This window comes from Chiloscyllium plagiosum, chromosome 25 (genome assembly GCF_004010195.1).
Source record: "Chiloscyllium plagiosum isolate BGI_BamShark_2017 chromosome 25, ASM401019v2, whole genome shotgun sequence".
NCBI classification, from domain to species: domain Eukaryota; kingdom Metazoa; phylum Chordata; class Chondrichthyes; order Orectolobiformes; family Hemiscylliidae; genus Chiloscyllium; species Chiloscyllium plagiosum.
In genome coordinates, this window is record NC_057734.1 from 52,051,918 (window position 1) to 52,077,567 (window position 25,650).

Sequence of the window (25,650 nt, forward strand, 5' to 3'; positions counted from 1 at the left end):
TGTAGACCGAAGCACTGTGATCCTCTGTAGCTAGGGCAACGAGGGCTTGTCAAAGTACGCCTTCTCGGATGCCTTCAACTGTGTTTCGAGCAGACGTTGCTGCTTATCTTTCTGCCGCTTCTCACTGGCAGAGTAGGAAATCACTAACCCCTGGCATAGGCTCGAGCAGTTTCCCAGAGAACCGAGAGGCTACTAGCCGAACCTGAATTAATGTCTAGGAAAGCCCTGAATTCATTGGAGAAATACTCCACAAACTTACTATCTTTTTTTTATTGAAAAAGGTTTTTATTTTTGATAAAACTATTGAAGTACAAAAGGCTGTAAGTTAATCTTATGTTACATAAACATTAACAAAATAAACTATCTACTACCCTACAAAACAAACCAAAATTATCACAAAGGTACGGAACAATCTCCTCCATCGCCAGACCCGATGTGGCCTCCTCTATATTGGGGAGACAGGCCGCCTACTTGCGGAGCGTTTCAGAGAACACCTCTGGGACACCCGGACCAACCAACCCAACCACCCCGTGGCTCAACACTTCAACTCCCCCTCCCACTCCACCAAGGACAGCAGGTGTTTGGACTCCTCCATCGCCAGACCATCGAACTCAGCACCGCCTTCCTAACCTGCAATCTTCTTCCTGACCTCTCCGCCCCCACCCCAGTCTGACCTATCACCCTCACCTTGACCTCTTTCCACCTATCGCATTTCCAACGCCCCTCCCCCAGGTCCCTCCTCCCTACCTTTTATCTTAGCCTGCTGGACTAACTTTCCTCATTCCTGAAGAAGGGCTTATGCCCAAAACGTCGATTCTCCTGTTCCCTGGATGCTGCCTGACCTGCTGCGCTTTTCCAGCAACACATTTTCAGCTCTGATCTCCAGCATCTGCAGACCTCACTTTCTCCTCTACGGAACAATCTCTCCATGTTACAATTCAATAAATAATTGAGCTCAGCAAATTAGTTTAAATAAGCTTAAATTATACTAGACTAACCTAACTTAACTTAGAGGAGGTCAAATTAGATAAAATCAACTTAAATTAAGCTAAATTAAATTACACCACCCAATGCATCCCCACAAAGACGCCCAACCATGGAAGGATTAGTTATTATACCTGTACTTATTCAAGCTTCCTCCCCCAAGGCCCCGGGACCACCGAATCCGGCCTTCAAGCTATATAAAGGCTCTGGTTAAATGGCTGACAAGTCTGTGCCTATATAATTTAAGAAGAGCCACCACATCTGATGGAATACCTGTTTTCCGGTGCACCACATTCGGAAGGAAATCCAGAGGGATGTGCTAATCTGCACCACCCCATGAGACCGGGGAAGGTTTCTGAGGTCCAGCTCATTAAAATGTTCTTCCTTGCACAATATGTGAGAATATCAAATATTCTCTTCCTGTGTTCATCTTGTGAAGGCAGATTCGGCAGTCCCAAAAGAAGGGATACCGGATCTGCCCTAACTTCAATTCCCAGGATCTCATCCACCTCATTCGCTATAGTACCCCAGCACGTACAGAACATACGACATGACCACAGACAATGTGTAAGAGTGCTGGTGCTTGTTTTACATTTAGGGCACCCTGGAGATGCTCCTTTCTTGAATTTTGCTAATCGCTCTGGGGCTTCAATTGCATAGCCTGTGCTTTACTGCATATTGAGATTTTTTTCACATTCTTCCATAGGTCTCCCATGTTTCAGATAAAATTTCTACCTCTAGTTCCTGACTCCAGACTCTACAGAGTCTTTCCATACTTTCCAAGGTGCCCCCTCTCTGTAAATGGTATAGAGTACTGACCGTGAGAATGCCTACTCACTGGAGCGCTCTTCTCTCCATGTTGGACTTGTAGCTGACCTAAAAGCGTGGTCCTTCTCTGAGGTCCCTATTGGGTAACCCATATTTTTGACTTAGTTGGTCAAAAGACATCAGGACCTCTCCCTCAAGTAGGTCTGCCAAACAGGAGACTCCCTTGACTCCCATGCTTTAAAGTTGGAATCCATTGAACCCGGCCTGAATCCTGGGGCTCCAACTCAGGGGGTAAACGGTGAGGTCTTATGCAGGTTGCCCTCGCCCTGCCACATCATCCTCCATGCTTTGACCAGATTTATAATAATCGGGCTTCTACAATGCTTAGCAACAGATTTCAGTCGAGAGTGTGTTGCTGAGAAAGCACAGCCTGTCAGGCAGCATCTGAGGAACATAAGAGGAGCATAAGAGGTACAGTTAGTAAGTTAGCAGATGACACCAAAATTGGAGGTGTAGTGGACAGCAAAGCGAGTTACCTCCGATTACAACAGGATCTGGACCAGATGGGCCAATGGGCTGAGAAGTGTCAGATGGAGTTTAATTCAGGTAAATGCGAGGTGCTGCATTTTGGGAAAGCAAATCTTAGCAGGACTTATACACTCAATGGTAAGGTGCTGGGGAATGTTGTTGAACAAAGAGACCTTGGAGTGCAGGTTCATAGCTCCTTGAAAGTGGAGTCGCAGGTAGATAGGATAGTGAAGAAGGCGTTTGGTATACATTCCTTTATTGGTCAGAGTATTGAGTACAGGAGTTGGGAGGTCATGTTGCGGCTGTACAGGACATTGGTTAGGCCATTGTTGGAATATTGTGTGCAATTCTGGTCTCCTTCCTATTGGAAAGATGTGAAACTTGAAAGGGTTCAGAAAAGATTTACAAGGATGTTGCCAGGGTTGGAGGATCTGAGCTACAGGCAGAAGCTGAACAGGCTGGGGCTGTTTTCCCTGGAGCGTTGGAGGCTGAGGGGTGACCTTTATAGAGGTTTACAAAATTATGAGGGGCATGGACAGAATAAATAGACAAAGTCTTTTCCCTGGGGTCGGGGAGTCCAGAACTAGAGGGCATAGGTTTAGGGTGAGAGGGGAAAGATATAAAAGAGATCTAAGGGGCAACTTGTTCACGCAGAGGGTGGTAAGTGTATGGAATGAGCTGCCAGAGGAGGTGGTGGAGGCTGGTACAATTGCAATATTTAAGAGGCATGTGGATGAGTATATGAATAGGAAGGGTTTGGAGGGATATGGGCCGGGTGCTGGCAGGTGGGACTAGATTGGATTGGGATATCTATCTGGTCGGCATGGACGGATTGGACCGAAGTTTCTGTTTCCATGCTGTATATGTCTATGACTCTAACAGGGAGAATCGATGTTTCGGGCATCAGGAATGAGGCTTGTGGGCCGGGGCTGAGAGATAAATGAGAGGTGGGGTTGGGGGCGGGGGGGGGAAGAAGGTAGCTGAGAAAGCGATAGGTGATGAAGGTAAGGAAGAAGGTGATAGGTCAGAGGACGGAGTGATGGAAAGGTCTGGAGGGCGATGCCAAGTTGGACGCTTGGGACTGGGATAATGTGGGGGGAGGGGAATTGAGGAAGCTGTTGAAATCCACATTTATTTCATGCGGTTGCAGGGTCCCAAGGTGAAATATGAGACGTTCTTCCTCCTGGCAGCAGGTAGTAACGGATTGGTGGTGGAGGAGGCCCAGGACCTGCATGTCGTTGATGGAGTGTAAGGGAGCGTTGAAGTGTTCAGCCACGGGGTGGTGGAGCTGCTGGGTGTGGGTGTCCCAGAGATGTTCTCTGAAACGATCTGCAAGAAGATGTCCTGTCTCCTCGATGTAGAGGCGGGTACAACGTATGCAGTAGATGACATTTGGTATGGGTACAGGTAAATTTCTGATAGATGTGGATTTAAGTGGGTCATTAGCAATAACCATCTGGAGTCCATTTAGACTCCAGAGAGGAAGAACTCAAATTACAAATTGCTGAGCCTCAATGAAAGAAAATCCACAGAACATTAAAAACTGCACAAACTAAAACCACTACAGTTAACAAATATTCAAAACTACCAAAAACTATATACAACAAACACAAAAAAAAAGCACCAATGACTCTGAATAGGGGAATTTAACCCCCACCCAAAGGGGGCACCTACACACCCCAAAAGCCTATTTCGTACCACGCAGACAATACAGCAATTAGGGCATTTAAATACCAAAATCAGCCTTAAACTGCCCATAAATAGGTGTTGAGCCATCCCAACCACTTTTCCTTCTCCTTGATAGAGCCGCATCACAAACACAAAAAAAAGAAAACATGAATACCCCATCCATCTCCTGGTATAGCTTAATTTAGAAGTTAAAAGTGAATACTCCATCCGTCCCAGAGCATAATTTAACCCAGATTATTGCCAAAAAAGGGAGAAAATGAAAACTCCAATAAAACTTCCTTCCTATTATCTGCACCTGTAAAATCACCCAGCCTAAGTTAGCTTGTCCACAAAGTCTCTTACTTTCTCTGATGAGTGAAAGAAGTATACAGATCCATTAAAGGTAATCCAAAGCACTGCCGGGGACCTTAGAGAGTACTGGATCCCGAGCTCCCTCAATCTTTTTTTGATGCCATCATAAGATTTCCTTTTCCGGATCATTGCCGTGGAGAAGTCCTGAAAATACATGATCCTGGAGCCTTCATAAGCTAAAGCCTTTAGATCTTTCCCCTGGATTCTGGAAGCTTCCATATTCTCCATTTGTCTCTATAATTGTGGAACCACATCAGGATACGGCAAGGGCGTTGGTCCAGACCTGGCTTCTGTACCGCGAACTAGCAAGCTCTTTCAATCTTCAGCCTTGCCATGCCAGCCTCCAAGTTAAGGAATTTCAGCAGCCAATCCTCAAGAAATTCCATTGGTTGCTCACCTTCCTCCCCCTCTGGCAGACTAACAATACAAAAGACTTTCCTCCTGCTCTGTTCTCAAGATCATCAACCTGATTAAGAAAATTATGCAACAGCATCTTCAAGGCCTGGATCCAGTCCTTAGAAGAGTCAGTCTCACATTCCACTACTGTGATTCTGTGTTCAACCTCATCCGACCTTTTCCCACGGTCCCCCAGCATAGCAGGTATCAGGGCCAGCTTGTCCTTGATCTGCTTCCCCAGCAACTCGCGAGACTTTGTGAGCTCCGAGACCAAGGCCTGGTAAGTAATCGAGTCTGTGGCGCCTGTGGGTTGGGCCTCGGGCGAACTTGCTCCTTTCTTCAGTAACCCTAGGTGGCAAAACGAAGATAAGTAAAGTTCTAGGACTCTGTGACTCTTCCAAAGTCCTAATTAACTGAGATGACCTGAATAGGGTGGGTTAAAACTCTATCCTGCCTGCGCTGCGGTGCACAGCGACTCTTCTAGATTGCTGCCATCTTGGATTCCCCCAGTTTATTTACTTTAATGAAGAAGTTTTAACTTCCATTCCCTTCATACTGTTTGCCAATGTAGAATTTTTTGTTCAGCTCTCTGCCCCATTCTTCTTGCATTATGTGTATCATAATACTGTCTCTATCTGCCTCCATAAGAACTCTTCTCATCACACCTAACAACCAACCCTTAACTTTTAACTATGCATGGGATAAGGGTATCACTGGCTAGGCCAGAATTTATTGCCCATCTCTAATTGCCCAGAGGGACAATTAAGTAACAGTCACATTGCTGTGAGTCTGTAATCACATGGCAGCTTCTTTAGGATATTAGTGAACCAGATTTTATCCAAAAATTGACTAGTGGTCATCATTACTCTCATAATTCCAGATCTTTAAAATTGAATTCACATTCCACCATAGCAGGATTTGAACCTGCAATCCCAGAACCTTGCCTGGATCTCCAGATTAACAAATCTATCAATAATACCACTAGGCCACTGACTTCCCCAGTTCAAAAGCTTGTGGCCTGGCCAATTTTATTCCCAAGCCACCATTTGAGAACAGATTATTATCCAGCCATTATTCATTTCTCTTTGTGGGCCATGTGGAACATTCCTTGTCCCAGTTCTATTCCAGCCCCTACTGACAGCTTTCTCTCATATTTTGATGATAACATCAGCACTGCCTCCCTCTCTTGTCCGGATCTGGAAAGATTTAATCGACTTAGCTTCCACTTTCCACCCTGCCTTGCCCTCACATTTACCTTGTCCATCTCTGACTCCTCCCTTCTATTTCTCAACATCTATTTCTGGGGACAGGCTAGCCACTAATATTCACTAATAAACCCACCAACTCCCACATTCACCTGTACTATACATCCTCGCACCTGCTTCCTGTAAAGACCATTTCATTCTCCCAGTTGCTCCGTTTCATTGCATATGTTCCAATGATGCCAACTTTGACTAGGGAGCCTCTGAAATGTCTACGTTCTTCCTTGACCAAGGATTCCCCACCACCATTGTTGAGAGGGTCCACAACTAGGTCTGACCTATCACCTGCACTTTGGCCCTCACCCCCTCTCTTCCTTCTTGCAAAAGTAATAGGGATCCACATTCAGAAGATCATTAGCTGCCATTTCAGCCAGCTCCAGACGCCACACCAGACACATATTTCCCTTCCCCCCCCCCTCCATTGTCTACTTTCCACAAGGATCGTTCCCTCCGGGGCATCCTGGTCCACTCTTCCTTCACTCCCAACATCATCCCACAGCCCAATGGCACCTTTCCCTGCAATCGCCGAAGGTACAACACCTGCCCATTTAGTTCTTCCCTCCTCAGTATCCAATACCTCAGACACACCTTCCAGTTGAAGCAGTGCTTTACCCGCACTTCACACAGTCTAGTCTGCTGCATTCGCTGCTCACAATATGGTCTCCTCTACATTAGGGAAATGAAATGTAGTCTGGGTGATCGTTTCCCAGAACACCTACTTTCTGCCCACAAAAACGACCCTGAGCTTCCAGTTGCCTACCACTTCAACACATCACCCTGTTCCCTGGCCAATATCTCTGCCTCAGGCTTGCTGCAGTACTCCAGCAAAGCTCAGCATAAGTTGGAAGAACAACACTTTATTTTCTGCTTTAGGGACTCTTCTGGACTCAAGATCGAGTTCAATAACTTTAGGGCTTGAACTCTCCTAAATCCTAGCCCCCAGCTTCACTCATCAGGCCTTGTTATCACAAAGTCTGCTATTACAATAACTCATTGTTAGCCAATAACAGTCCCCATTAATAGCTATTCATCCTCCTAACCAGATTGTTATCCACTCCTTTGTCTGTCCAAATGTTCCCTCTCTTTGGGCTCCATCTATTGTTCACTCCTTATCCCTACCCCCACCCTATCTTCTACATAGAAACCAACATTTTCCTAGCTATCATCAGTTCTGAGGAACGGTTATTGGACACAAAATGTTAACTCTGTTTTCTCTTGGTTTATTTGTAATCACAAGCTCTTGAAGTGCTGCCTCTTTGTCAGGTGAAGTGAAGAAAAGCATATAGGCACAGAATTTATAGGCAGAGAGATGAAAAGATCACACAAGTGATGTGAGTGGAGAACAGAATAATAAGTCTCTGCAGGTGAACAAAAGTGTCACAAGTTGTGAATAAAGTGTCAACAGCTCAATAGTAACTGAAGGGGATGAACTAAAATCCAAATAATTGAGGCAAGAGAGATAATTACAAAAAATTAAAAAACCAGGTGGTGCTGGAGACAAACCAAATTGCTGGAACAAAATGATAGGTATAAGAGTTGCATGCTGAGGGTGTAACCAAAATAACAAGTAATCAAAATATGTAAAAACCAATTAAGATAGAGAGATCATAATAAAGTAGCAAGGTGATGGTGCTACAAAAGGACATTAAGGAAGATTTTACATATCAGAATGGTATGGTAGAGTTACATGTAGCACGACATGAACCCAAGATCATGGTTGAGGCCTACTTTGTGGATACTGAACTTGACTTTCAGTTTCTGCTTGCGATTCTGCATTGTTGTGTATCTCGAACACTGCTTACCCAAAGATTGGAGGTTGAATGTCCTTGGACAGCTGAAACACTCCCTGACTGGGAGGGAATATTCCTATCTGGAGATTGTTGAGCGGTGTCCATTCAGACTTACCATGGACTACTCTTCAGAACTAGTCTTATTCTTAGATAGACGCATCTCATCAAGGACATCGTAGTACCTCACTTTACTGGAAGAGCACAAATAACTGCAACAATGCTGCACTTCTCTAGCTTCCACTCTAAACATGTTAAAGAAGTCATGCCCTATGAATAAGCTCTGTACATACATAGTATCTGCTCAGATGAGGAGGAATGCAATGGACAACTAAAGATCATGACAGAAGCCCTCATAAGAATGGGATATGATGCTGAACTCATCGATTGCCAGTTCCGACATGCCACAGCAAAAAACCTCAACGACCTCCTCAGAAGATAGACACAGGACACGACCAATAGAGTACCCTTTGTTGTCCCTTGAGCTTGGGAACTACGTCACGTTCTTCACTGCCTTCAACATGTCATCGATGACAACAAACATCTTGCCAAGATAATCCCTTTGTCCCTACTTCTCGCCTTCAAACAACTGCCAAACTTTAAACAGACCATCATTCACAGCAAACTACCCAGCCTTCAAGACAACATCAACCAAAATACCACACAACCCTACCACGGCAACCTCTGCAAGCCAGGTCAGATCAGATCAGATCATCAACATGGATTCTACCATAATGTGTGGGAACACCAACTGCAGCAAGGATGCCCCGAGACATGATATATTGGAGAGACCATGCAGACGCAATGACAACGGGTGCATAGACACTGAGCGACAATCGCCAGACAGGATTACTCCCTCCCAGTCAGGGAACACTTCCGCAGTCAAAGACATTCAGCCTCCAATCTTCGGGTAAGTGTCCTCCAAGGCGGTCTTCGAGATAATGCGGAATTGCCGAGCTGAATTCATAAGAAGACGGCCTAAACTGTGACCTTGGATTCATGTTGCATTACTCTACCATATTGTTCTGTATTTGTTAAATTTTCCTTACTATCCTGTTTTAACACCATTACATTGATAACTTGTTGAGATCTCTCTACCCTTAGTAGACACTTTACTCAAACCGTCTGACACTTGATCACCTGTAGAGACTTATTATTCCACTTAAAACAATTTTATGACCTTTTGATTGCTCTGACCCCTGGTCTCTCTGCCCATAAATTCTGTGCCCGTGTGCTTTTCCTTACTTCATTTGATAAAGGGACAGTATTCTGCAAGCTTGTGATTTGAAATAAACCTGTTGGACTACAACCTGGTGTCTGTGACTTCTGACCTTGTCCACCCTGGTCCAACACTGGCACCTCCACATCCTGATTTCTCTTCACAGATGCTGCCAGAACCCGTTGTTCAAAACAGAGCAATTTCTGTCTTCGTCTCTGATTTACATCATCTGCAGTTCTTTCAGTTTTTATCTCATTGTTGCTTGTAGGTTCGCAAATTGGCCACTGTTTCTCACGTGAGTGGGGTTGGTGCAGGCTGGGAAGGGTGCTATACAAATGCAATCCTCACCACCTCACTTGGCAGGGCACTGTTGGCCAATTAAGGGTGTGGAGAAAGTGAGGACTGCAGATGCTGGAGCTCGGAGTCGAGAGTGTAGTGCTGATATTCCTGATGGGGAACTCCAGCCCGGGGCATCCACTCTCCCGCCCCTCGGAGGCTGCCTGACTCGCTGCGCTTTTCCAGCACCACAATTAGGGGTGTGGCCAAACTGGACAGGTGACGGGCCGACACTTGTCCAATCAGGGCAAAGGGGAGCGATAGTCTGTCCAATCCGGACAGGGGGCGGGGCGGGGCCTCCGCAATGTTTCCAGCAGTTTCTCTGAGGGGCTGGTAATGGCGGCGAAGATGGCGGCTGCAGAGGTCAGCTCTTTGGAGGACTGTCTGGAGGAGCACCTTCCAGCCGCGGTGCTGCAGCATGTCTGGCGGATGCTGTATGGTAAAGACACGAGGTGAGGAGCGGATGTAGAATGTAGTCCCCGCAGAGAGAGACAGACACACACCGAGAGAGTGTGTGTGTTAGTGAACTACAATCCCCAGAGAGCCCCGCGGCCTCAGGCCGAAGATGTGGGTCCTCCTGCTGTCCTCTCAGTACTTAGATTTATGATTTTTTTTTTTAAAATTTGTCCAGAACAAAACTTCACCTGTCCACACAAATTTGTCTTACTAAACACAATAATTTGTGGTAGAAGGGTCTCCGATGCAGTACTGAGGGAGTGTTGCTCTGTCAGAGGAGCTGGCTTTGCATGAAGAGCAAGGAATGTCTCTCCACCTGAAGTAGTGGCCAACATTTACTTTTGAATCAAGGTCACAAAAAACAGATTATTGGGGGGGGGTGTATCTTTAACACTACTTTTGTGGGACTTTGTGCATTAATTAGCTGCTGTTTCCCATATTTTAAATGTGGCTACACGTTAAAAGTGCTTAATTGGCACTACAACATGTTAGGCATATACTGAGATGTTGATTGTTTCCTATATAAAAGCCTTCTCTTTAATGCGTCCCTCAGCATATAGTTCTTGACCTTGAAATGTGCTCGTCTGCAACATTCGGTCAGGGTTAATTCCTTCTGGAAGACCAGGTTTCAGCAAACCTGATTGTATTTGAGGCTGAGCTTGCCAGATTTTTGATCAACAAGACTAGGGTTATGGAGTGCAGTAAGGAAGTCAGACTTGAGGCTGGAATCAGACCTGCCTTGATCTTAATGGATGTTTTACTTCCATGCCTAGTTCTTCTAATCCTGTCCATTTTAATGAGTTTCACAAGTGACAGATAGTCATTAACTCCTTGCTGTTCATGAGCTCCTGCTGTGGTCAATATTGGCATGTTTCTTAAATTAGAGCAGTGAATGTTTCATTGGCTGTAAATGTTTAGATCTCAAGAGGTGAAAAAAGGTACAAGTACAAAGTTTTCTTTGATTCACCATACTTGCTGACTTGCTAAATAGTTTCGTAAGCTTTTTATCTCAAACTGACCCCAGAACTGTTTCTATTAATAGCAAATCTTGTGTTTACAGATTTACTACCATGAGCAAGATACTTTGACCCAGTCAAGAGAGACCTGGCTGCACGATTTCATAGAACCAGAGAAAAGTTATAGCACTGAAAGAGGGCATTCAGCCCATCGTGTTTACACTGACTAAATAAATTAGCTGTCCATTATATTCCCACTCCTTCATCCCTTGCAGCTAACAGCACCTCAGCTTTAAATAAGTTGTTTGTTTAAGTAATTTGTCTCTCCCTGAAACACCAAACTAGGCAATGGACAGATACCCACTCATGTTCTATCTGAGCCTTCTACCTATCACCTTTAAACCTGTACCTTCTGATAATTGACCCCTCTGTCTTGAAAAGACGTCTTCCATATCCATGATATCGAAGTTCCTTTTTTTTTGAAAGATTAGATTCCCTACATTATGGAAATGGGCCCTTGGGGCCCCCCAAGTCCATACCTTACCTCCGAAGAGTAACCCACCCAGACCCATTCCCCTACCCTATATTTACCCCTGACTAATGCGTCTAACACTAGGCAATTTAGCACGGCCAATTCACCTGACCTGCACATCTTTGGACTGTGGGAGGAAACCAGAGCACCCATAGGAAACCCACACAGACACGGGGAGAATGTGCAAACTCCACACAGTCTTCAGAGGTGGGAATCAAACCCAGGTTCCTGGTGCTGTGAGGTAGCAGTGCTGACCACTGAGCCACCATGCTGCCCCTGAGCCACTGTGCCATTGTTTTCTTTTATTTTGTATACCTTCATTTAGTTACTTATCACTAGCCAATTCATTGTTTCCTCACAGCTATAATCTCCAAGCCCTGGCAACATTCTTGTAAATCTCTTTTGTGCTCTCCCTAATGTCCTTCCTGAAACTCTAGCTGAGGCCTAATCAGTTCTTGTTTAATTTCAAAGTTACATGTCTGCTTTTGTATGCAATATCCTCACTCAATGAAGGAAAACCTGAATGGATGCAGCTCCAACCACACTGAACTAGCTTGACACCATCCAGAACAATGTAGCCCACTTGATTGGCATCATATCCACAATCATCCACTCCCTCTGCCACCAACGTTCAGTTGCAGCAGTGTGTTCTGCTGACAAGATAGACTACAGGCATTCACCAAAGATCCTTAAGCAGCACCTTCTAAAATCACAACTAGTTTGATCCGGAAGGGTAAAAGCAACATATACATGGGAGCAACTGAGATTTTGTCGAAAGTAGTTGTATAAATGAAAATAAAAGCCTGAATTTTAGATTGTCGAGCATTAAGTGTACATTTTCTGTTTTGCAGAAAGCTGGATTTGCCGAAGTCAGCTTTGACAGCCTCTCTGGAGAAGGACTTTCAGCTAAAGGGTTTTGGATTTGAGGCCGCCACAGAGCAGCTCCGTCAGCCTCGAGTTGTGCGAGTGGGACTTATTCAGAACAAGATTCTCCTTCCTACTGATTTCCCTGTGTCTGAGCAGGTGTGGGATAGTGTGGGCTTGCTTCAGTGTTTGAATTGAAACCAGTGCAATGACTGTGGATGTCCTAAGAAATGACACTGCACTTACAGACCACAAATAGGGCCGAGTGGTTCAGTTCTGTACAGTGGAAACTTGATTATCCGAATGTAAAGGGCAGGCACTATTTCGTTCGGATAATCGATTATTTGAAAAATTGATTAAATGCCTTTCCTCTGGGGCTCAGAGTTTTTAAAGTCTGCTCCCTAGTCAGGAGACTGCAGCAGCACAGTGTGTGAGACCTGGCCCCCAACACCGCGCCACCCCCCTGTCCAACACCGCCCCTGCCCCCCACCACAAAGTGCGTGAGCCCCTGCCCCCAACCCAGTCCAGCCCTGCCCCCAGCACAGTGTGCGATTCCCCGGCCCCAGCACAGCCCCCTCACCAGCACCCGTCCACCCCCGGCCCCTCTCCAGGGCAGCTGGACTGTACGCCAACAACAAGACAACTGCTGTTGTCGCTGTCTTTGTGGGGGTAAGTCTCCAAATAGTGCGCACACAGACACACCAGCTTTTTACTGCAATTTTCTGACAGGTTCCATGTTTGCCCTGTACAGGACAATATTGGAGAGATTATTCCTGGGGAGGGGGTTAGGGTACACCCCAATGTAGAACTCCAGGGAAAGTGTGGGAAGAGAGGGAGGGCAGGAGGGAGGTTAGTCACTTGGAGACGGTGCCTTTAAATCATAGAAACAAAAGACGCGATCACTGCTGGAAACACATCTTTGATGTAGTGTTTCTATTGGGACCTCGATGTCCTTCGGATAATCTGATTTTCGGATTATTGATATTCGGATAATTGAGTTTCCTCTGTATATACCTTCTCTCGCCATATCTGAAAAATCTTTCTATTTCCTGTTTCCATCTGTTTATCTAGCTTTCCTTTTAAATGTATCCACATTGTTCATTTCAGACACTCCCAGTGGTAGTAAGTTCCATGTTCTAGATAAAGACATTCCTTTAGATACTCTTACATTTTTGGGTCCCTAGCTTTAAACACCCCTAGAATTAGAAATATTTTCTTCAGGTCTGCTTTATTGAATCTTTTAATAAATTCAGGCCTCCAAATGATCACCTTTTATTTTTGTAGAAAATTGTCTGACTTTTGAGCTTGATTAGACTTTCCTGATAAATATAATCTTTTAGTTCTGGTATTACCTGTGCAATTTTTCTTTCTGCACCCTCTTTTATTCTTTTTGTGAAATGGTCTGATCAAGAACTGGGGTTTTGCTCCCAGATTAGGTGCATAGAAGTGATAAATTCCCACTGGAATATTGTGAAGAGTTTTAATCCCCTTACCTATCTAAGGAAAGGTGTTTGGAGGCGGTCCAGAGAAATTTTGCTAGGCTGATGTAAGGTATGGAGAGATTGAATAGGTTGGGCCTGTACTTGGCATATTGAAGAATGAGACTGCCTTATTGAATCATAACATTATTAGAGAACTTGACGGAATTGATGTGGAAAAGTTGTTTTCCCCCGTAGAAGAATTTAGGATTAGAGGGCATTATCTCAGAATAAGGGGCTGCCCATTTAAGACAAAGATGAGAGGAATTTCTCTTCTGAGGAATTATTTATCTGAGGGGTTTTGAGGCTGAATCATTAAGTATATTTAAGGCTGAGACAGACAGATTTTTAATCAGGAAAGGAATCAACAGTTTTCTGACATTATTTGACAGAACAATAACCCCAATGTATTTATGCATTTTTTGTACAAGAATGACTCATTTTACTAAAGGTTAAAGGTATCTCCTATCTCCTCAATGGTGCCTTACTATCTCTAGCCCTCTAAATGTCTCCTGAGACCAGATCCAAGGAGGTATCTCTTCAAAAGAGTATGATGGCTATCCAAGAAATCATATATCAGTTTCTGCTTTGCACATACAGGGTTCCTCACTGAGTACCTCAGATTGAGTCAACTGGAAGCATCTGATCATTTAAGTTGCCATCTGTCTGTTGACTCATGCATGTGGTTACTCTGACCCAATATGTGAAAGTTGGAAGTGTTGTTTACAGGGTAGAACTTGGGATTTCCAGGTATATGCTTCATTTTCTTCATGATGGAGAATCTCTATCGTGAAAATTCAGATACAGCTTCACCCATCCTACTTTTCAATTCTGTTTCTAGCCAATGAGCTGCGTTGCCTTGCTTTCATTTTTTTTAAACCTGCTATGTTATTTTTGATTGTGAATCTGCAAAGAATCAAAACTTAGAAAATATGAGCAGGAGTTGGCCATTGCACCATCTGTCATTCACTGTGATTATAATTGATCATCCAACTCCCTGCTTTTGCTCAATAACCTTTCAGCCTCTTCAGCCCTAAAATCTAAACCTAACTCCTTCTTGAAATCATTCATTGTTTTGGCTTCACATGCTTTCGTGGCAGAGAATTCTACAGGCACACCAAACAAATTCCTTCTCCTCTCTGTCCTAAATGCCATATTCTGTATCCTTAAACTGTGCTTGCTAATTCTGGACCCCTCCCTCCCTTCCAGTCAATGGGAGTAGTCTTTCTGTATTTACCCTGTCTAATACTATTATAGGTTTCTGAGATCTACCCTCATTCTTCTGAACTCCAGTGATTATAGTGCTAACTGATCCAATCTTTCTTCATATGCCAGGAATCAGTCTGGTAAAATGCTTGGGGCTCCTTTCTCCCTCCACAGCTAGAACGTCCTCCTTCAGATAAGGAGATCAAAACTGCACACAATACTCCTCAACAGGTTCTGCATAATTGCAACAAGACATCTCTGCTCCTGTATTTGAATCCCCTTGCTATGAAGACCAACATACCATTTGCCTGCTGCACCTGTCTGCTAACTTTCAAGAACACCTGTGTCTGGTTGCACCTCTTGCTTTCATGATCTATTGCCATTCAGATGATAATCTGCTGTCCTGTTTTTGCTACCAACATGGATAACTTTATATTTGTACATATTATACTTAATCTGTTATCTATTTATCCGATGAATTTGTCCAAATCACACTGAAGCATCTCTACATCCTCCTCACAGTTCACCCTTCTACTCAGCTTTGTGTCATCTGCAAAGATGAAAGTATTACTCTTAGTTTCTTCACCTAAATCATTAACATGTATTGTGAATAGGGAGTCCAAACACTGATCCCTGTAGTACCCCAGTAGTCACTGGCTGTCAATTAAAAGAAGTTCCTTTTGTTTCTATTATTTGTTTCCTAACTACCAACCAGTTCTCTAGCGATGTCAGTAAATTTTCTGCTACTCTGTGAGTCATAGTTTCATAATCATACAGTAGAGAAGAGGCCCTTTGGCCCATCAAGTCTAAACCAATCCATTTACGCTAATCACACCTTCCAGCAATTAAACCATAGTCTTGAATGTTATGACACTTCAAATGCTCATTCCAACATAGTTTTTAAAGGCTGTGAGGTTTCCTGCTTCTACTGTCCCAGGCATTCCAGATTCCCACCATCTGAGTAAAAAGGTTTTTTTTTCTCAAATCCCTTATAAACTTCTGACTCTTCAACTAAAATTATATTCTTAGTTTATTGCCACTTCAACTGAGTGGAACAGCTGCTTTTTGTCCAGCCTCAATCTTATACACTTCTATACGATGACTCAACCTTCTCCAGTCCAATGAAAAGAAAAATGAGCTAATCCAGCCTCTCTTCCTAGCTAAGATGCTCCAACCCAGTCAACATCCTGGCAAACCTCTTCTACATCCCTTCCAGTGCAATCATTCCCATAATGTTTAACTTTACATACTAACCTCTTATATAGGACCTTGTCCAAAACCTTTTGAAATTCCAAGTGAGCCACATCCTCTGGTTCCCCTTTTTAACTCTACTTACTTGTGTTCTCAAACTTCCATCAGATTTGACAAGCATAATTTCTCTTTTGTAAATCCATGCTGACTCTCTGATCTTGTCATTGTTTTCCAAGTGCTCTGCTATTAAATCTTTAGTATTTTCCCCACTACTGATGTCAGGCTAACCGATCTATAATTCTCTATTCTCTCTACCACGGAATCAGAATCACTTCAGTGTGGAAACAAGCTATTAGGCCCAACAAGTCCACACTGACCCTCTGAAGAGTGTCCCATCCACACCCATTCCCCTACCATATTACTCCTACATTTTCACCTGAATAATGCTCCTAATTTTCACATCCCTGAACTCTATGGGCAATTTTGTATGGCCAGTTCACCTAACCTGCACATCTTTGGACTGTCGGATGAAACCCACGCAAATAGTCACCAAGGCTGGAATCGAACCTGGGTCCCTGGTGCTGTGAGGCAGCAGTGCTAACCACTGAGCCACCGTGCTGCCTTTTTAAAATGGTGGGATTATATTCGAGCCCCCAATCCATAGAAACCATTCCAGAGTGTTTAGAAAGATGGCCACCAATTAATTCAGTATTTCTTGGTCCACTTCTGGGATGTGGATTATTGGGCCCTGGGGAATTATTGGCCTTTAATCCCATCAATTCCCTGCACGATTTCCTTCCTCTCACTGGACTCCGTGTTACAACATGAGGACAGATAGCCAAAGCAAATCAGCCTCACTATACCTGTATTTGCAACACAGTAAAATTGAATTGTTTGAAACATACAATGGTGAAGTTCAGTGAGAAGCCTTGAAAGTTACCAAAGGATATCTTTTTTAAAAAAAAACAAGAATTGAGGGCAAGCTAGCTAGTAATATAAAAGATTGCAAGAATATTTTTAGGTACTTAAAAAGTAAGAGAGAAAGGCAAGAGTGGACATTGGATTGCTGGAAAGTGAGGCTGAATAAGTAGTAATGGGGAACAAAGAAATAGCACAGAACTGATTAGGTAACATGTCTTTTACCATGTAGATGGACACATACACCTGTAGCGTACTAGAACTTCCAGTGGTGAATGCAGTGCCGTCACTCAGGAAAAGGTGCTGGGTAAGGCTGAAAGATGGATAAATCACTTGGGCCAGATAGACTACACCTCAGATACTTGAGAGAGCTCAGGAGACTTTGGAGGTATTGGTGATTTCCGGAATCATTTGAGTTATGGAGGGTCCCAGAGGACTGGAAAATGGCTAAGATCACATCCCCTTTAAAAGAGAAGGAGACAGAAGGCAGGAAACAATAAGCTGGTTAGCCTGACCTGGCTCGTTGGTTAGATTTTAGAGTCCATTATTAAACATGAGATTGTGGAGTACTTGAAAGTGCAGGAAAATAGGGCTGAGTCATGCCTGATGAATCTGTTAGAATTCTTTGAGGTAAAACACAAGTTAGACAAAAGAGAGCCAGCAAATGTGATCTATTTTCTGGATTTCCAGAAGGCCTATGTCAAGGTGCCACTCAGGATGCTAAATAAGATAAGAGCTTAGGTCTTAGGCACTAGGTACTGGCATGGGTATGGGATTGGCTGACTGGCAGAAGACTGAGAGCGGATAAAGGGTTCTTTTTCAGATTGGCAGTTGCTGACTAGTGGAGTTCCCCAGGAATCATTGTTGGAATCACGACTAATCACGTTTCCCAAATTTGCAGATGACCACAAGATTGATGGGCCCGTGGGGTTGGAAGGTGCTGTCTAAGGATCTTTGGTGAATTTCTGCAGTGCATCTTGTAGATAGTACACACTGCTGCTACTGAGCACCGGTGGTGGAGGGATTAAATGTTTGTAGATGTGCCAGTCAAGCGGGTTGCTTTGTCCTGGATAGTGTCAAGCTTCTTGAGTGTTGTTGGAGCTGCACCCATCCAGGCAAATGGGGAGTATTCCATCACAATCCTGACCTGTGCCTTGTAGATGGTGGATAGAGTTTGGGGTGTCAGGTGGTGAGTTACTCGCCATAGTATCCCTGGTCTCTGACCTGCTCTTCTAGCCACTGTTTGTGATGAGCCGGAGATGTGTTGCTGGAAAAGTGCAGCAGGTCAGGCAGCATCCAGGGAACAGGAGAATCGACGTTTCGGGCATAAGCCCTTCTTCAGGAATGTGATGAGTCCAGTTGGGTTTCTGGGCAATGGTAACTCCAAGGATGTTGACAGTGGGGGATTTAGTAATTTTGTAATACCATTGAATGTCAAGGGGCGGTGGTTAGTGTCTTTTATTGGTGATGGGCATGTCTGGCATCTATATGGCGTGAATGTTACTTGCTACTTGTTGGCCCAAGCCTGGATTTTGTTTAGATCTTGTTGCATTTGAGCACTGACTGCTTCAGTATCTGAGGAGTCGAGAATGGTGCTGACACAGCAATCATCGGTGAACATCCCCAGCTCTGATCTTGTGACAAGGGAAGGTGAACTGGCTGAAGATTGAGCCTAGGACACTACCCTGAATGAATCTTTTTTTTTAAATCCTCTGTTGCTAAATCTAAACTGCATCCAGTTCTTTTTTGACCAATTTGTATGCCTCTCGTTCTATCCCAAATTTCTCTTGCTAGCCATGGACTAGTTCCCGTTTGGGCTATGTTTCCTGTTTTATATTTGTTCCACAGGCTCTTTAATGTTTGTCATTGCCTGTCCATAATCATCCCTTTAAGTAACATTCTCCAATTTATCATAACCAGCTCACACTTCAAATGGTTTCCTTTATTTAGATTCAGAATTCTAGTCTCAGAATTAATTACATCACTCTCCACCTTAATGAAGAATTCTGTCATATTATGGTCCCTCTTCGCAAGGGGCCCTTTCTAATTCCCAGTCTTGGATATTCTGTTTGTACTAATCCAGAAATGTATTGATCCAGAAAACCATCCCATACACATTCCAGAAATTGCTCCTCTATGGTATTGATTTAATTTGCCTAATCTGTATGCAGAATAAAGTCATCCATAACTACATCTGTGCCGTTGCTGGTGTATCTAACTTCCTATTTAATATCTTCCCTGGCATTACCACTTAGTTTGGGGGTCTATATATTTGACCCCGGCTGTCATTTTCTGCTCCATGGTCTTACTAAGCTCCACCCATATAGATTCCACTTCACTGGAGCTAATATTTTTCATCACTATTGTGTTAATCAGTGTTATATTAGCAAGCTGTTCCAACTTCTTTTCCACTTGCCTGCCCTTCCTAAAAATTGAATACCCCTGGATTAAGCTCTGCATTAAAACACACCGCTTTAAGGCTTTGCTTTTTCAAATTCTTAGTCTCGCTTGCATTACTTTGCACTGTGGCTCTGCTTTAATCTTGCCCTCGAATTCTCTGCCTGTCACTTATTTTTCATTCTGTTTTTGCCCTTGTTTCACTCTGTTCTGTCTCCCTGGATGGGTTTCCACCATTTTAGTTTAATCCTTTTGCAACTGCACTAGTAAATAAAATAAAGAACTGCCGCTTCTGGACTCTGAAATGAAAACAGAAATTGCTGGCAAAACTGAGCATGTCTAGCAGCATCCTTAGTAAATACTACATGCATGAGTAAATATTCCTTCGGCACATCAGTGCCATTACAGCCTAGTTGCAACACATGCAGCTTTTACTGGTCCCACCTCCTCCACAATTGGTCCCAGTATCCAAAGTGGTATATCTGTTACGTTGAGGAATAGACACATGAGACTCCTGCAATGCCTTGCAAGTCTTCCTACTCTGCATGGTAGTTATCTGTTCCCTCCCTGTCAGTGGAGTTGTAGCCTGTGAACTGACTACCTCTCTGTACATGTCATCCACAATACTCTGAGCCTTGTGGATCCTCCAGTATCTCCAGCTCTAAAATCTGAGCTCCAGGAGCTGCAGTTGGATACATTTTTCTACACACGCTATGCTCTAGGCATTGGAACTGTGCTCGACTTTTCACGTGGAGCAGGAGGACACCACCGCCTTGATCTCTCCTCCTTTTGACTTACCTCTATAAATTGAACCCTGAGATTGCCCTTAAAAAAATCAAAACGTGTGAAGTAATGGGAAACATGCTAAGTAATTTAGTAAAGCGTTGCTTAACAGCTGGGAATTTAAATTTTTCCAGTTCTACCTCATGGTTGTGCTGGGGTTTAAGAAAATGCAAATGCAGGAATTGTCTGGCAGTCAGTGATTGATCTAGTAGAATCTGGGGAGACTGACTTGTAAATATAAAATTCAAACAGTTGGCAAACATCAGAAGAATGAGGAGATTGAATTATTAGATCATATGCACTGATTGTTCTTTATAAAGTGTAGTAAGTAGGTAAAGTCAATTTTCTGTAATAGTATATACAATCTAGAATAAAGGATACTTGGTGATCATGACAGTAGACTTTACCATGGGGTCAGTAGATACCACCTTATATTAATAACTTACATTAAAGAAATAGAGAAATGGAATAAAATGTCCTGAAGTTCTTTTCACAAGAGCATAAGTGCAAAGTGTACTTGTATGAAGTGGAATTAGAGAGTTACTTTGGTATCTGGACTAGTGGTAATAGGAATTGTTAAAATTTCTGTGGATGGAGTCCATATCCTCCCAGATAATGTTTTTATAAAAGTTATAAATTCACCTTTTAATCGCAACACCTGATTGAGGTTAAAGAAATAGAACAGTTGGCAGAAGTAATTCCAGGTATTTTTCCATAGTGTGTGGTTACCAAAGCAATTTCTACAAGTCCATCACTGGAGGTCAGTAATACACAAACTGTCAGTAGCCAAAACTTTCTTTAAGGACGGGAATGATTCAGAAGTGCTTGAAGAGTCTCTGCTATTTGAAACTCAAAGCAGACTCCGATAAATAAGATGATACAGGTGGCTTAAACTTGAGCTGAGGCTGAAGTAGTTCTGGAGTGCTATTGTGTTAAAACATAGAAAGTAGGATCAGAAGTAGGCCATTCAGCCCATCAAGCCTGCTTTGCTATTCAATTTGATCATGGCTAATCACTGAACTCGATAGGCTGCTCCTCCTCCTCCCCACATTCTTTGATCTCTTTAACCAAGCGTTATATCCATCTCCTTGAAATCACACAATGTTTTGACCTCGACTACTTTGTGTTCCACAGGCTCACCATTCTCTAGGTGAAGAAATTTCTCCTCATCTTAATGCTAAATTGTTTATTCTGTACCCTTAGATGGTGATCAATGGTTCTGGCCCCTCCCCCATCACAATCGTAAACTTCCTTCCTGAATCTACCCTGACTAGTCCTGTTAGAATTTCATAAGTTTCAGTGAGTGTCTTCTGAACTCCAGGGATTATAATTCTAACAAAGTCAACCTCTCTGACAGAGTTCTAATGAGGAAATGGAGACCTCCTCATCAATCTGTGGACTCTTGGTGAGCCTGACCTTGGTGGTGGGCAAGTTGTTGGAGGGAATCTTGAGGGACAGGATGTACATGTATTTGGAAAGGCAAGGACTGATGTGGGATAATCAAAATGGCTTTGTGCATGGGAAATCGTGTTTCTCAAACTTGATTTGAGTTTTTTGAAGAAGTAACAAAGAAGATTGAGGGCAGAGCAGTAGATGTTGGGGTGGCACAGTGGTTAGCACTGCTGCCTCACAGCGCCAGAGACCCGGGTTCAATTCCTGCCTCAGGCGACTGACTGTGTGGAGTTTGCACATTCTCCAGGGGTATGGGTGGGTTGCGCTTTGGCGGGGCGGTGTGGACTTGTTGGGCTGAATGGCCTGTTTCCACACTGTAAGTAATCAATCTAATCATGTGATCGGTATGGACTTTCGACAAGGTTCCCCATGGGAGACTGATTAGCAAGGTTAGAATACAGGGAGAACTAGCCATTGAGCCAGTTCTGTATCCAAATGGTAGAAGACAGAGGGTGGTGGTGGAGGGTTCTTTTTCAGACTGGAGGTTTGTGGAGTGCCACAAGGATCGGTGCTAGGCCCTCTCTAATTTTTGTCATTTACATAAATGATTTGGATGCAAGCATAAGAGGTACAGTTAGTAAGATTGCAGATGACACCAAAATTGGGCATGTAGTGGACAGCAAAGAGAGTTACCTCAGATTACAACAGGATCTGGACCAGATGGGCCAATGGGCTGCGACGTGTCAGATGGAGTTTAATTCAGATAAATGCGAGGTGCTGCATTTTGGGAAAGCAAATCTTAGCAGGATTTATACACCTTTAATGGTAAGGTCCTAGGGAGTGCAGGTTCATAGCTCCTTGAAAGTGGAATCGCAGGTAGATAGGATAGTGAAGAAGGCGTTTGGTATGCTTTCCTTTATTGGTCAGTGTATTGAGTACAGGAGTTGGGAGGTAGTGTTTCAGCTGTACAGGACATTGGTTAGGTCACTGTTGGAATATTGTGTGTAATTCTGGTCACCTTCCTATTGGAAAGATGTTGTGAAACTTGAAAGGGTTCAGAAAAGATTTACAAGAACGTTGCCAGGGTTGGAGGATCTGAGCTTCAGGGAGAGGCTGAATAGGCTTGGGGTTGTTTTCCCTGGAACGTCAGAGGCTGAGGGGTGACCTTTATAGAAGTTTACAAAATTGTGGGCATGGATAGGATAAATAGACAAAGTCTTTTCGCTAGGGTAAGGGAGTCCAGAACTAGAGGGCATAGGTTTAGGGTGAGGGGAAAGATATAAAAGAGATAAAAGTTATAAAAGAAAAGATATAAACGTTGCCTTAAGGGGCAACTTTTTCACGCAGAGGGTGGTACATGTATGGAATGAGCTGCCAGAGGATGTGGTGGAGGCTGGTACAATTGTAACATTTAAGAGGCATTTGGATGGGTATATGAACAGGAAGGGTTTGGAGGGATATGAGCCGGCTGCTGCCACGTGGGACTAGATTGGGTTGGAATGTCCGGTCGGCATGGACAGGTTGGACCGCAGGGTCTGTTTCCATGCTGTATATCTCTATGACTCTAAATACTAGTAACACCCAGATATCAGAAGGAGATATTAAAAGCAGCTGCTGAAATTCCTGTGGCAGGACATGGAGGCATTCAGGAAGCTTGAATGTTGAACAGGTAAGTCACCTGTTCAAGTCTTCAAATGATGTAAAGCAGTTCTGTAAAACAACAAAAACATTAGTGAGAAAACCTGAAAATGTGATCAAACCAGCACCTTTAAGCACTGCCAATCTAGGCAGTCTGTGGAGTTTGTACATTCTTGCGTGTTTGCACGTTTCCTCTGGGTGCTCCGGTTTCCTCCCACAGTCCAAAGATGTGCAGGTTAATTGGATTGTTCATAGTTTCCATGGGTGTGCAGGCTAGTTGTATTAGCCATGGTAAATGCAGGGTTACAAGGATAAGATGGGGCAGTGGGTCTGGATGGAATGCCCTTTTGGAGGGTCAGTGTAAGGTCAGTGGGCCAAATGGCCTGCTTCCGCACTAAGGATTCTATGAAAAGCAGTAAGTGATAGGCGTCACGAAGTGATCCCACAACCAACGGTTTGAGGAAAGGCAGTTAGGAAGGTTTGTGGAGTGACTTGTCAGATAGATACTCCTGGTGGCAAGATTGAGTCAGATATCACATAATTATATTCTGGAAATATCATCCTCGGTGGGAAGATAAATTGAAGGTGTATGTCAGGTGGAAAGATGACTGGGATAGCAAGATTGAGATAGTAGGTGAGGTGAACAGTTTACAAAACTGCCTTCTCCAATTTGACTAGCAATGAATAAATCTTTCCGGGACTTACTGAAGATCGCTACATCATCTAAATATACTGCACAGTTTGTTAACCCAGCCACAACTCTGTTCATGAGTCTTTGGAATGTGTTGGGCGTGGTCTTCATTCCAAAGGGCATTACTTTAAACTGATATAGTCCATTTGGGGTTACAAATGCAGAAATTTATTTCGCCAATTCGAATAAAGGTACCTCCCAGTAACCACGGATTAAGTCCAACTTTCTCAATCCAGTTCTCCAATCTAGGAATTGGATATGAGTCTGATTTTGTAACAGTGTTGACCTTCTGATAATCCACGCAGAATCGTTGAGTCCCATCCGGTTTGGGAACTAAGACGATCGGCGAACTCCACTCGCTCTGGCTTGGTTTGATGATATTCTGTTTGAGCATGGCCTCCACTTCCATCTGGACCTGTCTGGCTTTGAAAGGATTACGCCGATAACGGTGTTGTTTTATCGGAGCAGTATTTCCTATATCTACTTCATGTACAATAGTATTAGTCCTCCCCATCTGATTGTTACATATGCCCTTGTACTGCAGCAACAAATCTTTCAACTCTGTTCTGTGCTCCTGAGGCAGATAGCTTAGTAAGCTATCTCACACCTGAAGGACTTCTTCATTTTTTTTAACCTATTATGAGGCACCTCAAAATTTAAATCAGGCCAGTAACTAACACTTGTTTCTTCAGTTCTTTCTCTCTAGTATAATACGGTTTCAGCACATTTGTATGACATAGCCGATACCTTTTTTTCCCATCTGGCATCTTTACTAAATAGTTCACCTGACTAAACTTTTTCTCAATTTGATAGGCACCACTAAACCTGGCTTTGAAGAGATCTCCTATCATTGGTAACAGTACTAACCCGTTATCCCTTTGGGAGAACGTCCGAGTCTGAGTTTTTATCTGCCACCTGCTTCATTCTACACTCACCTACTCAATTTAGTCTCTCCCTCACCTCCAATACATAATCTAAGTGTGAGATCTCCAACTTTGGGCCTGTCAATTTTTCTTTACTTAATTTCAAAGGGCCTCTCACTTCATGACCGAATATTAATTCAAAGGGAGTAAACTGAGTAGATACGAATGGAATACCTTTATCCCAATCGTTTGGGTAATCCTGACAGTATGCTCTCAACATGGTCTTCAAGGTCTGATGCCACCTTTCTAAAGCTCCCTGGGATTCAGGATGATACATACTGGATTTAAAGTGCTGTATACCTAACCTCCTTAAACAGCCGAGCAGTAACATCTGACCCTTGTTTCGACTGAATGTCTCTGGGTAGCCCATACTATATGAAGAAAGCTATTAACTCCTCCAGTACCCTTTTCGCCTTAATACTCCCCAATGGAATTGCTTTCAGAAATCTGGTAGACACATCCAATATGGTTAACAAGTATTGGTTCCCACTTTTAGTTCTCGGGAGGGGACCTACACAATCAATTATAACCCGCATGAAGGGTTCTTCAAGTGCAGGAATTGGCAGCAAAGGAGCTGGTTTTATTACCACCTGTGGCTTATCTACCATTTGGCATGTATGACATGTATAGCAAAAGTTAACCACATCCTTGTGCATTCCAGGCCAATAAAATGTTCTTGTACCTTAGACTGAGCCTTTCATACCCCTAGATGACCTCCAAATAGTTCATGTGCTATCTGTAACACTTCCTTTCTGTATGCTACCGACCACACAACCCAGTGCACTTCGGCCATCTCTCCTCAGTATTAACCTGCTGTGGTCTCCATTTATGTTTGCAGATTCTATCTTTCAAATAATAACCCTCTGGAATATTCTCTGCCTCCTTTTCAGAGTACGCATCCACAC

At 43.5% G+C, this 25,650-nt stretch overlaps 1 protein-coding gene and 1 long non-coding RNA gene across 3 annotated transcripts in view; one reads left to right on the forward strand and one right to left on the reverse strand.

Moving 5' to 3' along the window:
- Window positions 1-883: 883 nt before the first annotated feature.
- On the reverse strand, window positions 884-9,609 carry LOC122562883. The gene is made up of 3 exons (XR_006315431.1): window positions 9,097-9,609; window positions 4,312-5,064; window positions 884-2,196 (listed from the first exon to the last, which is right to left on the reverse strand). It is a non-coding gene; the product is annotated as an uncharacterized LOC122562883 (long non-coding RNA).
- Window positions 9,610-9,615: 6 nt separating this feature from the next.
- Window positions 9,616-25,650, forward strand: part of upb1 (ureidopropionase, beta) — a 171,779-nt gene continuing 155,744 nt past the window's right edge. The window contains exons 1-2 of one of the 2 annotated variants that reach the window (XM_043716200.1): window positions 9,616-9,772; window positions 12,116-12,287. In XM_043716200.1, the coding sequence (XP_043572135.1) occupies window positions 9,657-9,772; window positions 12,116-12,287 (288 nt within the window). In that variant the 5' untranslated portion in view covers window positions 9,616-9,656. The remainder of the gene's footprint in view (window positions 9,773-12,115; window positions 12,288-25,650) is intronic. The other variant, XM_043716199.1, reaches the window with a different exon arrangement.